General features: G+C 36.4%; 1 protein-coding gene across 1 annotated transcript in view; it reads right to left on the bottom strand.

The window, feature by feature from the left end:
• Positions 1-1913: 1913 nt before the first annotated feature.
• Positions 1914-18104, bottom strand: part of MIOS (missing oocyte, meiosis regulator, homolog (Drosophila)) — a 45758-nt gene continuing 29567 nt past the window's right edge. The window contains exons 8-10 of the mRNA XM_006880234.1: positions 12691-12895; positions 2878-3007; positions 1914-2187 (exon numbers count right to left, since the gene is read on the bottom strand). Coding sequence (XP_006880296.1) covers positions 2091-2187; positions 2878-3007; positions 12691-12895 — 432 coding nt within the window. The 3' untranslated portion in view covers positions 1914-2090. The remainder of the gene's footprint in view (positions 2188-2877; positions 3008-12690; positions 12896-18104) is intronic.

Below are 18104 nucleotides of genomic sequence, written 5' to 3'. Positions count from 1 at the left end.
CCATCCACGTACCATGTACAGTATGGATGACGGAATGGTACTTTTTAATATACCAACTGAAATAAGAATCATTCTGGAAAGAGCTTTAAATGGAAAAAAGCCTGAAAGATTATGCATCACTTCTGCCATCAAAAGAGATATTAACATTATTGTGCGTGGGTTGATTGTAAAAGGGTCATAATTTCTGGCTAAGATATGCTGACTTATATGTCATAGAACAAAACTGTATGTATGATTGCATGCAAAACCAATATGTAGCTTTCACAAAAAGTTTCTATAAGAAAAAATTCAAAAGACATGTTAACGTCAATCTAGATTTATTTAGTTGTTGAAAAATAATAAAAACACTTTTATTAAACACCTTTATTGAACATAATATAAAATGACCCAACTATGGGTGACCCAGAAGTGGGAGAATAATTTGCTTTTATTTTCTTGGTAGCACACACTGAAATGCAAAACAAACAAAACAGAATCTTATAAATGGTATGTTTCAGTTTCACAGAAAATGCTAGGCTGACAAACACATTTAGTTTTAGAAATGTCACCCTACATATTATGGTTAGAAATAAGCAGATTATTTACAAGCCTTTATAGCCATGTTTCATGATAATGTATTTTTTAAAGTGTATTTTCTCACTAGAACCTTATTCTTTCTATATAAACTCAACATTTTTATATTCTCTTTTAGCTAAAGAGAAATTAAAAGGTAGATGTAAAAATTTAGCATTACTTAAATCTGACTTTCATATTTAAATACAATGAAAGGAATACTCAAATGAAGTAATATTAATGGCAATAAAATGAAATCAGTAAGATATATTTAAAAAACTGGAGGAAATGTCCCCTTTTAAAGCAATACTAATAATAAAATTATCAATATTTAAATTCTTTCATTGTAAAAGAAGATTGTCATCTAGGTAAAATCTTTAGATATGCAGTACATTCAGTGTTTCCTCAGAAAGGGACTTCTGTATCAGATCTTGAGATTTAAAAAAAAATTTCGTTCAATTTTTACACAATACCTTAAACAAATCTCATAGGTCTCATTTTTTACCACATAAAGCAAACATAAATTCTTTAATTTAATACATTTTTCCTTAAAAAAATTAGAATCGAGGAACACAATTTTCAACTACAAAATCCAGGTCAGTTTTATGCATATCACAAAGAAACATGCTATAAATCCTTTGTACCAAGTCTCTGTCTACCAAGAGAAAAACAGGGGGATTCCCAATAGGAGGGAATCTGACAGATACTGACATGGACCAATTGATGGCTGGCCACATAAAACCTTGCATAGATTTTTATTCAGTAAAATGCTTCTAGATAATGAAGACAGGAAGAGCTAATACAGCATAAAAACTTGAAAGACAAATAACAACATTAAAAGAAAACGTTTGAACCGAAAATTTAATACCATGTTTCCCTGAAATGGTGAATACTTTTCTCTTTAGAAGGTTGTGTTATACCCTGTTTCAGCTTTCTAGGAAGACAGCGGTTTGTGCCAAAAGATTTATTATCTTAAGTGAATATGTAGGAGGGAGAGGTGTCTTAAATATATATATATATTAGCCATACACTGATAAAAATGTATTCTCCAGTTAGGGTAGAGACTTGCCAACTTGAGAAAATGTACCATTTTTATGTCAAAGGAATCAAACCATGGATGAGTTTATAAACTATGAACTGAATTGATAATTTTACTCTATTTTGAAAGCACACAGATTTTATGAAAAGATACCTAATTCAACTCTGAAGAGAATGAAGTCATCATCTATTTATGCTTATTTGAAAAACTGCTAATAAAGCACTCATAAATTCAACACAACCCCTATCAAGTTTCTCCAGAATGAACTTGTTCAATCTACTGAATGGAACTCATGCCTACCCTTTAATGCTTGTTATAGGAACATGTGTCTCTGTGAAAACACATCAAACCACTCAAAGGTCACTGCTGATCTGACAGAATGATTTATTTCCCATTACAGGAAAGTCATGAGTGAATTGTTCTGAGGTATGTTTTAAGCTTTGAAGGACTTCTATTAGAAAGCTCCATGCTTGAAGATTTCTCTTTATGTGATAGTATTTTATGGCTGGACAGTCTCTGCAGGTACCAGATTCCCTGTTGTATCCAACTGCATACATTTACACGTGCAAGCAGACACTGGGCACTCTGCATGATCCCTGAAAAATGAGGTTACATTACAGTTAAAAATGCACACTAAATATATATAATGTTGTATCAAGTAGAAAACCATAACAATGAAAGTCCAGAGACAAAGGTATTCAATTAGAAATTAATTCAGAGTTGAACTTGGTTGAGAGGGAAGTTACTAAGTATATATAACAATATTTCTCAAAGTGGCAGGTATATGCTCAGCTTTAATGAAAACTAATGTTAAAACTAGATAGAAAGTTAGAGGAATGAAATACAGAGAGTACTTGGAGTGTTCAAAATAAAATGTTAAATACAATCTAGAAAGTCTCCATTACATGAGTACTTATTTACATAACACATAATTAGAAGATAATTGAGGTAGTAGTATGATATGTACTCTATCATTTCATTTATGTTATAGAATATTTGGTCAGTTGTATAAACAATATCCTGTGCCCAACTAAATAAAGGTAAATAATGCTATCTATACCCATAAAACATTTAATCCATATAAAAGAATTAAATCATTTCTAATATAATTACTAGAGTTTAAGATTATGTAGGATGTCTAATGTAAGAAATGCTGACAACACTTATTAGCTCAAGTGACAATATAGAAGAAATTAACTCTCTGGTGTAAGCCTGACTTCTTTAAAGCCATTGTTTCATCTTTGCAATTCCAAGCCTATACAAGAAGGAATGAATGCACTGATTACCTGAACCAACTGAGCATGTGTCCAGCATGACCGCCATGCCTGCAATTGTGACACCAAGTAAACCAGTTGTTAAATTGAGCTAATTTTTTATCCTTGCTCAAGTCCACTTTTTCATCTGATCTGGATCCTCCTATGAAGAAAAGAAAAGTTGTCTTCATTAACTGCATCAGAATATTTTACTCAACATTAGTCAAAAGATAATTCTAAAACTATGTTTAATATAACTTAGAAATAGCAAACTTGATTCATCTAGTTTAGATAACTGACTACTATATAAATCTCCTCACATTTAAATAGACAATGTAGAAGAGAAAAAGAGAAGTCCTGAAGGTTCATTAAAAACAATTCGAGCAATCCCAGAGGTACGCAGTTCAAATCCACCAGATGCTCTGCTGGAGAAGGAGGGGGCAATCTCCTCCTGTACCTGTCAGATCTGATTTGATGGTACACGTAAAAATAATACAATAAAAATTAAAAAAAAATAGAAAGAAAAACTTCAGAGAAAGTGAATCAACAAAGATATTTTCCTACAAAGAAAATCTTACCCTCAAAAATACAGCAAACTCATTTATAGAAGAAACCTATCAAGTGCTCAAATGACAGGTAATTCTTAACTAAACAAACTCTCAAGTAGAAAAAGAGGCTGACTGAATGTACTTAATGAAGATAGTATAACTTTATAAACAGAACCAGAAACAAATATAAGAAAATAAAATTATAGACCAATTTCCCTCCTGAATACTGATTAAAAAAAAAAATCCTAATTGGAAGAGTAAGCAGAATTAGTCATGTTATGAATTAGCAATTCTTTGCCATAAATACACTACAGTAACTTTTGCAAATGTCAAAACATACACAAAATATTAACAATAGTATTGTTTGTAATAGTGAAAATCTAGAAACAACCAAAACATCCATCATTAACAGACTGAAAGAACTGTTTTACAGCCATGAATCATAAAACTCATCAGAGCCAACTCATAGATGACGACCCAGTGGGATTTCAAAGGCTGTAAACAGCACATGGGGAGATTATACATCTCTTTCGGAGCAGCTGGTGGATTTGAAAGACCTATCTTTCGCTGGCAACTGAGTAGGCCACAAGTAAAAAAAATAGAACACTCCAACATTCATCAGAATAACTGAAGAAGCAGTAGTGGAAAACAATGTTGAGAGAAAAAAGGCAAGTCAAAAACACACTTCAGGATTCATTTAAACAGAACTCAAGACATAGACAAAAGTAAACAGTGACAAAACTATACAGATAAGCAAAGTATTTACACAATTCAGGACAATGGTTACCTCTGAAGAGGAGATAGGGGTGGACTACACAGGGTGGGAGGCTCAAGTGTACTACTACAGAGTTTATAAGCAGTATAGGGAACTCACTGATGTTTCATGATTACAATACATGTTTATTCACTCTTATCTGTATTATATGAAATTAAAGTGTATTACATATGAATATTTATAAATATATGTTCTCATTTATGTGTTTTTATAACAATGAATACTCAAAAAACAATATTTATTTGGCTACTTCAAGTATTTTCTTAGTTAAGCAACTATGTATCAGTTAAGCTAAAATGCATTCATTAACAGAAGGTTAAAAATCTCATCTAGATTACTAGTGGTGACACTTTAATGAACACAGGGATATTCTTGTATGTATGTAAAAATGATCTCATCTGTTATTAATATGAAGGTGAAAATGAGTTGAAGAACTTAAGATGGCTTTGAATTTAAGGTGGAGCAAGAATCTAAGGTAGTTGTAGAAATAATGGTGATGTTACAAAAATTACCAATGAAATGCAGTGGCTTAGTGGTAAGGAATTGTGCTGCCAATGCAAAGGCGTGCAGATTTAATTCACCAGCTTCTCCCTGGGAGAAAGATGGAGAACATCCTCCTGTGTGATTTGTTGTTAGATGCTGCTGAGTCAAGTATGACCCATACAGACCCTATGAAGAGATCTGAACCCTGTCCTGTCCTGTGCAATCCACACACTTGCTGACACACTAGAGCCCACTGTAGAAGTCACAATGTCAATCCACCTGGTTGAAGGTCTTCCTCTCCTCCGCTGACCCGCTGCCTTTCCAAGCATCATGTCCCTCTCCTAGGAATAGCTTCTCCTAACAACATGCAAGAAGTATAATGAGGCAAAGTTTTATCATCTTTGCCTCCAAACAGGACTCTAGCTGCACCCTCTACAAGACATATTTGTTTGTTCTTTTAGCAGTTCATGAGATGTTCGGTACTATTCTCCAACACCACAGCTCAAAGGCATCAAATTCTTCTCTTGTCATTCTTATTTATTGTCCAGCTCTCAATGCATAGCAAGTAACTGGAAAGAGAATGGCCTGGATCAGGCCACTGTAGTCCTTCCTACTTCCTCAATAATTTGGAGACGTCCCTAACTGCAGACTTTCCCAGTATAATGACTGCTAAATCAAGGGTGTTGATTGTGGATTCAAGTAAGATGAAGCTGTTGACAGCTTTAATCTTTTCTCTATCAGGATGTTGCCTATTGGTCCACTGGTAAAAATTTTTGTTTTCTTGACAATGAGATGCAATCCATATTGAAGGCTATATTCTTTGTTCTGCAGTAAGTGCTTCAAGTCCTCCTCACTTTCAGAAAACAAAGTTGTGTGATTTACTGCCTTTGAAAACTTGCTGGAGGATCAGCTATGGGTTGGTTCTGACTAGATGGTACACAACAACTGTACACTTCACAGTAGCTAAAACAGCAGTTTCACTATTATATAAACCACAATATAATTTAAAGTTCTCTACTTGTATATACATATAAATACAACATATAAAATTCCATAAAACATCCTCTGAAGAATTCACCAAAGTAATAAAAGAAGGAAAAAGAAATAGGAAGAAGAAAAATCATAGGAAATATATTCAAGCTCGTGTGGCCTAGAGGTAAGAAGCTGTACCACAATCCTAAAGGCACGAGTTTCGAATACACCAGCTGCTCCAAGGGAGGATGGGCAAGCTCTTCTCATGTGATTTACTGCCTCTGAATACTTACTGTTGTTGTTGTTGTTGTACTTACTAGAGGATCAGATATGGATTGGCTCCAACTTGACAGCAATCAACAAGATCTTATAGAAACACCACTTTGTATTTTTGTGTAAAGCAGTTATAAATTATTTTCCATTTAAAAAGAGGCTACTTGTTTCTCAAATGAAGCTGGAAATAACCTCCTCACTATATATGAAAAGGCTTTTCAAGATCAAATTACTTTAACCAAAAATATTTATAGTGAGTTACGTAGATGAATACTACAGAATCTTTTTGGAAAACTCCCACTTCACAAATGCTCTAACTGGAAATAATGAGGAGTGCTGGTGATATGGTGGGTAAGCACTCTGTTACTAACCAAAATGTCAGTGATTCAAACCCACTAGCTGCTCTGTGGGAGAAAGATGTGGCAGTTTGCTTTCTCAAAGATTTATAGTCTTGGAAACTTTATAGGGTAGTTCTACTTCATCCTATAAGGGCTGCTAAGAGACACAAGTGACTAGTCAGCAAATGGTCAATAATAATAATAATAAATAATAATGGATGGATGGATAATATGATAGAAAACCATGTATAGCTTTTAAAAATACACTACCACTCGCTGAAACTAAGGAGGACCTCATGCACTTACTACAGAGGGTCAAGGACTGCAGTTTTCAATATGGACTGAGGCTCAATGTTAAGAAGACAAAAAGTCTCACCACTGGACCAATCGGTAGCATCAGGATGGATGGCGAAGAGATTGAGATTGTTCACAGCTTCAGTTTCCGCAGCTCCACGGTCAACACTCTTGGCACCAGTAGCCAGGAAATAAAAAAAGTATTGCGATGGGAAAGTCTGTGGTTAGGGATCTCTCCAAAATACTGAAGAGCAACAGTGTCTCTCTGGAGACTAAGGTCCGCCTGATATAGGCCATGGTTTTTGCAATCACTTGTTATGCATCAGAGAGTTGGACAATGACTAGGGAGGATAGAAGGAGAATTGACGCCTTTGAGCTGTGGTGCTGGAGAAGAGGATTGAATGTACCATGGACTGCCAAGAAAACAGATTCATCGTAGAGAGGATTAAACCAGGCTGCTCCTTGGAGGCAAGGATTCTGGGGCTTCATCTGACATACTTTGGACATGTTGTAAGGAGAGACAGGTCTTTAGAGAGGGACATCATGCTGGGTAGAGTGGAGGGACAGCGCAGGAGGGGAAGACCCTCTATGAGGCGGATTGGTTCAGTGACTGGGGGGGATGGGTGTATCAGAGACAGTGCGATTGGCACAGGATAGAGCAGGGTTTAGGGCTGTTGTACATAGGGTCGCTATGAGTCGCAAATGACTCGACGGCACATAACAACAACAACTACCCAGAAGCTAAACACTCAAATGGATTTTTGTCTGTTCCACTTACTGCAGCATTCCTAGCACGTAAAATAGGATATACACACACAAAATAATATTTAATATAAATTTAAAGTATTCAATAAATATTTATCATTTATAAGGATAAAAGGGAGCTCTGGTGAACTAGTGGCAAGAAGCTGTGCTTCACTGGCTGCTTTACAGGAGAAAGACAGGCAATCTCCTCCCATGCAATTAACTGCCTCTGAAAACCAACCAAAAGGTCAGCTATGGATTCCAACTCAATGGTACACAACAACAATATAAGGGTATAAGTCAGAACTGTTTACACAGAACTCTAATATTCCAGAGAAAATTAAGTAGAACTCTTAGTTAAGACAGCTTGTAGAACTAGACTGCCTGAAATGTGAGGGATGGAGAGTCAAAGCAAGAGACTTTTGCACACCTTTAAATTGACATGAGCCAGCATTTGTTTCCATTCAGGCCCCGTTTTAGTTTGGAACTAAGATTCCTTTGAAACTAAGATTCATCTGCTTTCACTATCCAAAAAAGAATATGCTCATTATTTTCCAATTTCCTCAGCTTTGCAATGCCTTTAAAGATCATATTCATGTTTTCTTTACTGTTTCTATACTATTTTCTAGCAGTCCGATTCCTAGGCCCTTGTTACACGATGTATTTGCTAATTCCTTATACTCATACATTCCTTATACTCAACATCCTTTCCAATCTCTTTAACCTACTATATTTTTTTTATTTTTTATTCTTGGACTGTAATCTGTAAAGGCTTTCCTGAAAAACCTATACATTTAAATCTTTCAATCTTTAAAGGATTACCTTAAACCACTTTTTCCTGAAGTCTACCTGGCATCTTTCAGATAGAAGTAACGTCTCCTTCCTTCAGAACTCCTAGTATTTTACAGTTATATACAGTTCCTCACCCATCATTGAGGGATGAACGGAACAAACTCTGTCACTGAGTTGGTTCTGACTCAGTGAGCCCCTTCTAGTCGTTTTCCCAGGCTATAAACTGTAAAGGGAAGAGACTATCCCATCTTTCTTCAACAGAATTGCTGGTGGATTATGACCACCAAAGATAAGAGGTCTTTGGGTTAGCATTGCAATTTACTATGAACTATGCTACTTAGAGATATATTTTAAAAATTCGGAATGCTCAGGGACTTGAGGGAAAAAAAGTCAAATATTATATAACACTCCACAGAAATCTAAGGGAAACACATGAGTATTTCTGTGGTAAAATACATGGACAAGTACAAACAACAGAGCTGCAGATCCTAATAGGTCCATGTCAGTTCTGAACAGTGTTGGGATTTTGTGCTAAATTAAATAACTGTAGACTCCTTTTTATAAACTTATATTTTCAGATCATTTGGAGATTTTTTAAAACAGTAGATAAGAGATGTGGCCTAGTATTTTTCCCCTCAAGAAAAATCATATTATTCATGTACTGAATAGCACAAGTGGGGTAGGGATCTTTCATGCAAGCACGTTAGTTTTAAATAAAAGTAGGAAATAAAGTACTCGTGTATATACTATATAAAAATTATTTCTCAAGCAAATATTTGCCTCACAAAATAAAATTTGTGAGGTAAATATAGAAGAATGTTACATATGATAAGCCCAACTACTTAAAAGTCATTAATTAGTTTTTATTAGAGCATTTAAAACGTTCATGGTTATTTTTAGAATCTAGAAAAGATTTAAAAAAATTTTTTAATACATATTTCCAAAGTAGGAGAAGAATGAAAAGTCAGTGCATAGAAAAGGGAACAAAGCAAAGATGCCTTAAAAATCAAACTCATTGCCATCGAGTGGGAAACAACTTTAACTGACCATCCAGTGGTTTTCTGCGGCTACAAAGAGCATAGGAGGAAACTACTCGCCTTTATTCCTTAGAGTGAAAGGTAGATTCAAACTGCCAGAGCCGTGTCACCACTGGATTAACAGTGCAACCCTTTACAGACTATGACACTAGAACTCTCTCAGGTGCTATTAGAAGGCAAATAACCATTATCATTATCTGTGGTTTATGCTCCAAAGGATGCAATACATTTAACTATTCCTGAGTCAATTAACAGATTTATTTGTGCTGTTATTTTTTACCTTCTATTTTACTGTAGTACATAGTAAAAACCTATCAAGTTCTGTTAGTAGTATCAAAATCCCACTGCTGTTGTCAATTCTGACTCAGTCTTTCATAGATGTTAAAGAACAGTAACACAGACCACTTATATGAACAAACTGTACAAGAGAAAAAATAAATAGGATAAGTAGAAAGGACCTGCCAGTCCAATCTTAAAATAACACTCAATTCCCTAGTGTGAATGTTATGGATGCTAGTTACTGTCCAGTCAATTCTGATTCATTGTGCAAGGCTGTGTTATCTGCATAACTGGGTTGTTGATAAGTCTCCCTTTTTATCCTCATGCCACATTTTTTTTCAGTGTTCAACTTCTAGAATAATTTGCTCAGTATAGAAATTGAATAGATATGGAGAAAGGATTGTTTTTAAACCATGTATTCCATTGCTCTGTTCACATAATAGCCTCTTTGGCTAGGTGTAGGTTTTTCATGAGCATAATTAAGTGTTCTGGGATTACCATTGTTCTCAATGTTGACCATGATTCACAGTCAAATGCCTTTGCACAGTCAATAAAGCACAAACATTCTTCTGGCATTCTTCCTTTTGTCTAGGATCCATCTGACATCACCAGAGATATTCCTGGTGCCACAGCCTCTTCTAAACCCAGCTTGAACTTCTGGTAGTTCTGTCTATGTACTGCTTTAGCCATTTTTAAATGATCTTCAGCAGTACTTTGCTTGTATGTGATATTAATGATATTGTTTGATAATTTCTACAATATGTGGGATTATCCTTCTTGGGAATGGGTACAATGGATCTCTGTAGTCGGCAAGGCAGCTATCCTCCAAATATCCTGGCAGAGACTGGTGAGTATGCCCAGGACTGCATCTATCACTTGAAACAACTAGTATCCCAATCAATTGCTGGCCTTCATAGCCTTCAGTGCAGCTTGAACTTCTTCCTTCATTACCACTGTTGTTTGATCATATGACACTTCCTGAAATATTTCAGTATCAGCCAATTCATTTGGTATAGTGATTCTGTGTATTCCCTCCATCTTTTCTAATATATCCTGGATCATTCTAGATTTTGCCAATAACTTCTCTAAGTATTGCAACTCAAGGCTTGAATTCATTTTTCAATTCTTTCAAGTTGTGGAATGCTAAGTGAGTTATTCCCTTTTTAGTCTCCATATCATGGGTCTCTGCACATTCCATTATAATTGTTTGTTTGTGTTCTGGAACTGCTCCTTGAAATTCTCTGGTTTGGCTAATTGATCTCAACACTTCTTCTGGCTTCTCAATGTTCTTCTGCAATTTTCATAGTCTCTTCTGACAAGCATTTTGGTTTTTTCTTTCTCCTCTGCCTTTATAGTGACCATTTCTCTCTTCATAGATGATATCCCTGATATTATCCAAAACTCTTCAATCACTGATGTTCAATGCTTCAAACCTATTCTTAAGATAATTTTTAAATTCATAGATTTAAGATATTTGAATTCAAGTGGGACAGACTCAAGAACATATTATTTACTTTAGCTACTCTACATTTAGAAGCAAGTTTCAAAGTCTCTTGACACATATTTTGTTCCTTTTTCTTTTTTACCTTATTAATGACCTTCTGTTTCTGCTGTCTTTTAAGTCATTCCACAACTTGTCTGGTGTTTGGGCATTAGTGCTTACTGTGTCAAATCTATTCTTAAGATAGTTACAAAATTCAGGTGGGATACAGTTAAGGTTGTACTGTAGCTCTCATGAACGTCTATTTTCTTCATTTTCAACTAGAATTTGTGTATATGCAACTACTGATCTGCTAACCCTTGCTCTTGTTGTGACTGATAATACTGACCTTCTCAGTGCCTCTTTCAATGATGTCATTGTGTATCTTAGAGTCACAACTGACCCATAGCTGACCCTCTGGTTGTTTTTCAGAGGCAGTTAACTGCCTGGGAGGAGAGAGCCCATCCTTCTCCCAGCTGGTAACCTTGAATCATGTGTCTTTGGGATTGCAGAACAGCTTCTTGTCACTAGGCCACCAGAGTTCCTGCCTCTTTCCACGTTGTTTTTGCTGTTATGTGCCATCAAGTCACCTGCGACACATAGTGACCCTCTGTATAACAGCTCTGAAGCCTCCCCTATCCTGAGATAATCTGATTTCTCTGCATTCCACCTATAAGGTGGAATGGTCATTGTTACAAAGTGTATAGACATTGTTTATGTTGGAAAGAAAAGTTATGTGTTGGTCTTGCAAAATATATATGATCTCCATCCACGGTTTCTAGTATCAAGATCTTATTTTCCAACTACTGATTTTCTTTCTTTAGTTCCAGATTTCACTTATCACAGAGTTAAAACTAAAAAAGGCAGGCATCCTGACATTCTTTCTCATTCGGTCTTCATTATATCAGATGTCACATCATCAAAATGTTTTCAATTAAAATTTTGGCATAGTATCATTTTTATATTATTTAATACCTGGAATATTCCTAGTCAGTGTGGAAAAGACTTATACTGACTTATCTGAGACTCTTAAAAATTTTTTTCCAAGTCAATTTACTGTTAATAGTAAACATTAATCCTACTATTTCTAACAAAGGCGTATATACTTACCAGGTAATGAAAACATGTCAAAAGCTCTTTATAAATACAGGATACTTTTTATCGACAACAAAACTTTGAGAGAACTTTAAGTACACACGGTGATAATAGCTTAATTATAAAATTACTTAATATTTAAGCTTGTCCCACAAACTTTAAATTGAACATTTGTAGGATTACTTAAGCATACATAGATTCAATTTTTTTGTTTTTTTTGGGTTTTTTTGCAATTTTACTTTTAATACATGTTGTTATTGTTGTTATGTGCCGTCCAGTCACTTGCAACTCATAGTGACTCTATGTACAACAGCCCTACATTCTGCTCTATTCTGTGCCAATCTTACCTGTCTCCAACACACCTACTCTCATTACCCCCATCACTGAATCAATCCATCTCATCAAGGGTCTTCCTCTCTTGTGCTGTCCCTCTCCAAGGACTGGTTCCTCCTTGTAGCATGTCCAAAGACTGCCAGACGAAGCTTCAAAATGTGTCTATTTTCTCAATTACGTTGTTGTTTATGTTAGGTGCTATCAAGCCTACTCTGACTCATAGAAACGCTATAATCATGGATCTGACTTTGCCCTATCCTGTGCTGAGGAACATGAAAGTCTTCAAGCAAGAAAATTTGTTCATTGTATTAAGGAAACTCAGTTAGCATGGATTTTATTTACACTACATTAAATAGGAACAATTTTAACTCAGGAAAATGTATTTTATAAAATTATGTCATACCAGGGCAGCTAGAAACAGGTGTTCCCATATTAATAAGGCAAAGTGCACATCGAGGAAGAGGTTTCCGACAGCCTGGGCAACTTGTGACCTTGGATTTTGTTGGTGAGCCGCTGACTCCATACTGACTAAAACCTCGGCCCTGATGAGGCACAGTTGAACAGCTGTATGATATAGACTTGCCACAGAAATTGCAACTCACAAACACCTAGAAAACAAACAGAAAGGAGGAATGAAGTGTAATGCGAACCACAGGGAAATGACAAAGAATTAACAAGTTTAAATATAAGAAATTTTTTGAAAATAATTATTTTAAACTTCATTTGATATAAAATATGTTTGCAAAGTTTGACTACACACATATTTATGGCCATGGAGTCAGTTCTTATTCAGTTCAGGAGATGTATAGCATTGGGAAAATCTGCTGTCAAGGATCTATCTAAAGTCCTAAAGAGCAATGTTGTCAGTCTAATTTAAGTCATTGTCTTTAGAATCACTTGCTATGTTGGCATCCACTTCCTAAAATCATGCCTCTGGAAACTCTATGAACTTTGGTAAATGACAGTAATAGAAAGGCTTCAGGCCTTTTGTTCATACAGTCACCATGAGTTTTGTTCAACTCGACAGCAATCAACAACATTGTATCTGAGAGTTAGACAATGAAGAAGAATGACAGAAGAACCAACACCTCTGAATTGTGATGTTTCCCAGGCTGTTTCTCTTTCTCCCAAGAGCAGCTGGTGGATGTGAACTGTTGACAAGTAACACAATACAAGTGCAGAGCTCCAGCTCTCTCTCAGAATCACCACTAACAATTATAGTATTTGGGTACTTCTTCTGTTATCTCTGTTCACTTATACTACCACCATTACTATTCACTGCTACTGAGTTGATCCTGACAGTCAAAGTATGATAAGAAAGTTATTGTTATTGTTAGGCACCACTGAGTTGAGAACGACTAATAACAACCCTATGACCAACAGATCTGAACCCTATCCTGAGCCACCTTTATCATCCCTGACACACTTGAGCCCATTTTCGCAGTCACAGTATCAGTCTATCATGTTGAATGTTTTCCTCTTTCACTTACCCTTCACCTTTCCAAGCATTATGTCCCTTTCCAAGAAACAGCCTCTCATAACAATATGCCCAAAGTATGTGAGATGAAGCTCTGCCATCCCTTACTCTTAGATGAGCACTGGTTGCACTGCCTCCAAGACACACTGGTTTGTTCTTTTGGCAGTCCATATGCTATTCAGTACTTTTCTCCAACACCACAATTCAAAGGCATCAGTTCATTGTCTAACTCTCAGATGCATAGCAAGTGACTGTATAGACAATGGCTTGAATTAGGCACACCTTAGTCTTTTAACTGATAGCACTGCTCTTCAGGACTTTAGAGAGATCCCTGAGAGCAGACTTTCCCAATGCTATACAGCTCTTTTTTTTTTTCTTCTCACTAGTTTATTTACAAAATTCTAATACAAATTTGAACAAATTCTTTCAACTTCCCTTAAACCCCCACCCATCAAATTGTACAACTCAATGATTAATCTGATCTTCCCCCTGTATATCCACATCTCTCTGCTTCCAGCCTCTCCCACCCCTCCTAGATCCTTACTTATTCTATAATAACGGTCTTAAACAATAGTTATCCTGTGGGACTAAATTAGTTCACTCAGTCCTTCCCATGTTAGGTAATAATGTATAAAATTATTGCTCCTGCGTGCTGCATAGTATTCCATCTCTTGATGTAGATCCAGGCTAGATGGAATCATTAACAATTTCAATATATTCTCCATTTACCATAATGTTGCCATTGGACCATTAGTGAGGATTTTTGTTTTCTTGATTTTGAGATGTAATCCACAGTGAAGGCTGTAGTTTTTTATTTTCTGCAGCAAGCATCTCAAGTCCTCACTTTCAGCAAGCAAAATTATGTCATTTCTATAACGAAGGTTTTTGATAAGTCTTCCTCCACTCTTAATGCCATATTCTTAAAATCCAGCTTCCCAAATTATTTGCTCAGTACATTGAATTGGACAGAGTAGCACTGCACATATGGTTACCAAAGTGGTAAATCTTTACAAAAGCAGACTGCCTTATAATCCACTGCTGGAGAGGCTGGTGGGTTCGGACTAACAACATTTTTGTTAGCAGCTTCATGATTTTAACCAGTGTATATCCAGAATTCCTTTAGTCACTTATATATTTCTAATATCATTGACTCAAGAGAGAAAACTTGGGAACTTACAGTTCAACATTATAAAAATAACAAATACTTAACAGTTCACAATAGAACACTATGAAATATGATTTTTAATTTAAAGTTCAGTAATAAAATTTAAGAGCAAAATTATTTGTAAAGACGACTCTCTTCCTTAAAAGATTTTGTAATGGCAAATAATGAGAACTTCAGAATAATATTAACCAGCAGCTGTTCATTTTGCTTTTAGAGTGAATTCCTTATCAAACAGACTAGTAACAAATAATATTCTGTAAGGCTATTTTTATTAATATTCGACTCATTGCTTTTGAGTCTTTTCAACTCACAGTGATGGTCCATCAGTTTTCTGGGGCTGTAAATTGCAAGTGGAGGAAAATCAATCATTTTTCTATTCCTAAAATAAAAGAATAGCACCATCCAGGGCTCACACTGTCTTAACTAAGACGCAGAGAACACATGTCATGTGCCTTAAGAGATCATTAATTTTTTTACTCTTCCTAGGGAGTTATGCTGCTACTGGCAGTTTGAAACCATCAGTGGCTACAAGAGAGAAAGATGGGCAATCTCTCCATGTGATTTATACAGCCTTGGAAACCCGCTGGAGGGTCAAGAGGTCTGCCTTGACAACAATGAGTCAATTAGGCTAAAACAAAACAAACGTGTACATATATGTATATGCAATTAAAAAAAAATTCCCTTCTTACCTACCATCAACACAGGAAAACTTCATATAAATGCTAATTTTCAAAGACTAGTTTAGATTTCAGAAAAGCTTAGAATTTATTAGAGGACCTCAGATAGCCTTAGTCTTGATATAAATATGCCCAAGATTCTCCTGGCTGCTGTCATTTGCTCTGTTGTTGTTGTGATGTACTTTACAGGGAAACCAACCCACAGCTTACCTTCTAATAGGTTTTCAGAGGCAAAAAACTGCACAGGAGTTGATTGCTCATCTTTCTCCCATGGAGCAGCTCATGGATTTGAACTTCCTACCTTTGCACTGGCAGCATAAGAATGCAAGAGGTTCCACTGCAAAGGCAGAGGAGGAAGAAAATACCTAGATGGATGTCAGTAGAGACTCTGACTATTGTACTACAGTGCAGAGAAGCCAAAGCAAGGGGAAGGAATCAGGAAGTTAAGGAGTTGACCAGAAAATTTCAAAGGACAGTTTAAAAGACAAAGCAAAGTATTATGAATGAAATGTGTAAAGAGATGGAATCAGAAAACCAAAAGAGCTGAACTCGCTTGGTACTTCTTAATCAGAAAGACCTGAAGAACAAATTCAAGCACCAAGTGCAATACTTAAGGATGTTATCAGCAAAATGGGAACTCTACTGACCTCTAAGCAAGAAGCTGTGCTGCAATCTTGAAGGCACTCAGTTCAAATCCACTAGCTGCTTTGTGGAAGAAGGACGGCAATCTCCTCCTGTGCAGTTTTTTGCCTGTGAATGGGTTGGTTCTGACTCAACGGTACAAAACAAACAACAATGGGAAGAATATTGAAAAATCCAAGAAGCATTAAAAGAAGATGGAAGAAGTACACAGAGTCACTGTACAAAAAAGATTTGGTTGAGGCAAAAGAATTTCATGAAACAACATACGATCAAGAGTCAATGATAGGAAAAAAGATGCAATAGTGATAAAAGAGGAAGAATCAAGCTTCTCTGAAAGAGGTAGCAAAGAACAAGGTCCCAGGAATTTACGGAATACCAACTGATATATTTCAACAGAGAGATGCTGCCCTGGACATGTCCACCAAGTTGTGTCAAGAAAACTGGAGGACAGCTACCAGGACAATTGACTGGAAGAGATCCATATCTGTCCTGATTTAAAAAAGTGTAATCCAAGAGAGTGTGGATATTATCAAACAATATCAGTGATATCACACACACACACAAAAATCCTGCTGAAGACTATTGAAAAAACAGCTAGAACAGTACATTAATCAGAGAACTACAGAAATAGAGGCCAAGTTTATATAAGAGGCTGTGGCACCAGAGACATTATCACCAACATTAGATGGATCTTGGCTAAAAGCAAAGAGTACCAGAGGAGTTTCTGTGTTTTACTGACTATGTAAAGGCATTTAACTGTGTGGATCACAACAAACTGTGGTTAACGTTGAAAAGAATGGCAATCCCAGAACACCTGATTTTGCTCATGTGAGACCTATACTTGGACCAGGAAGCAATTCTTAGAAACGAGCAAGGAAACACTGCATGGCTCAAAATCAGGAAAGGAGAGTGTATGGGATGCATTTAGCCTCCATACCTTTTCAATCTATAAGCAAAACAGATGATGCAGAAGGCTGGACTTTACAAGGAGGAAAGTGCTATCAGAATTGGAGGAAGACTCATCAACACCCTACATAATGAGATGACAAAATCTTGTTCGTGGAAACTGAGGAACTGAAATACTTGCTGCACAAGGTCAAGGACTGCAGTTTTCAGTATGAAGTTCAACATCAAGAAGACAAAGATTCTCACCACTGAGACAATTGGCAGCACCACCATGAGAGATGGGGAAGAGACTGAGGTTGTTCAGCACCACCATGAGAGATGGGGAAGAGACTGAGGTTGTTCACAATTTCAGCTTGCTTGGCGTCACAATCAATACTCTTGGTGTCAGCAGTCAAGAAATCAAAAGATTAATTGCTCTGGGGAAAGCTGCTGTCACAGACCTGCCAAAAGTGCTGAAAAGCAATGATGTCAGTCTGGAGACTAAGGTATGCCATATTCAGGCCATGGTCCTCGCAATTACTTGCTATGCATCAGAGCTGGAGAACGACCAAAGATAAGAGAATAAGCATTGATGTCTTTGAGTTGTGGTTCAAGAGAAAAGTACTGAACATACCATGAACTGCCAAAAAGACAAACAGGTTTATCCTGGAGAGGGTGAAACGAGATTGCTCCTTGGAGGCAAAGATTTTGAAGCTCCATCTGACATACTTTAGATATATTGCCAGGAAGGACCAGTCCTTGGAGAAGGACATCATTCTTGCAATGGGGAACAATGCAGGTGGAAGATTCCAGGTGAGATGAATTGACACAGCCACTGGGGTAATGGGGGTAGGTGTGTTGGAGGGCGGGAGACTGTCTCAGGATAGAGCAGAGTGCACTGTACATAGGGTTGCTATGAGTCGCAGGCAACCTGATGGCACATAACAATAACAACAATAACTAATAATAAT

Source organism: Elephantulus edwardii, unplaced genomic scaffold (assembly GCF_000299155.1).
Source record: "Elephantulus edwardii isolate Elephantulus edwardi_28Jun2011 unplaced genomic scaffold, EleEdw1.0 scaffold00007, whole genome shotgun sequence".
Classification (NCBI taxonomy): domain Eukaryota; kingdom Metazoa; phylum Chordata; class Mammalia; order Macroscelidea; family Macroscelididae; genus Elephantulus; species Elephantulus edwardii.
This window is presented reverse-complemented; position numbering and strand designations above follow the sequence as displayed.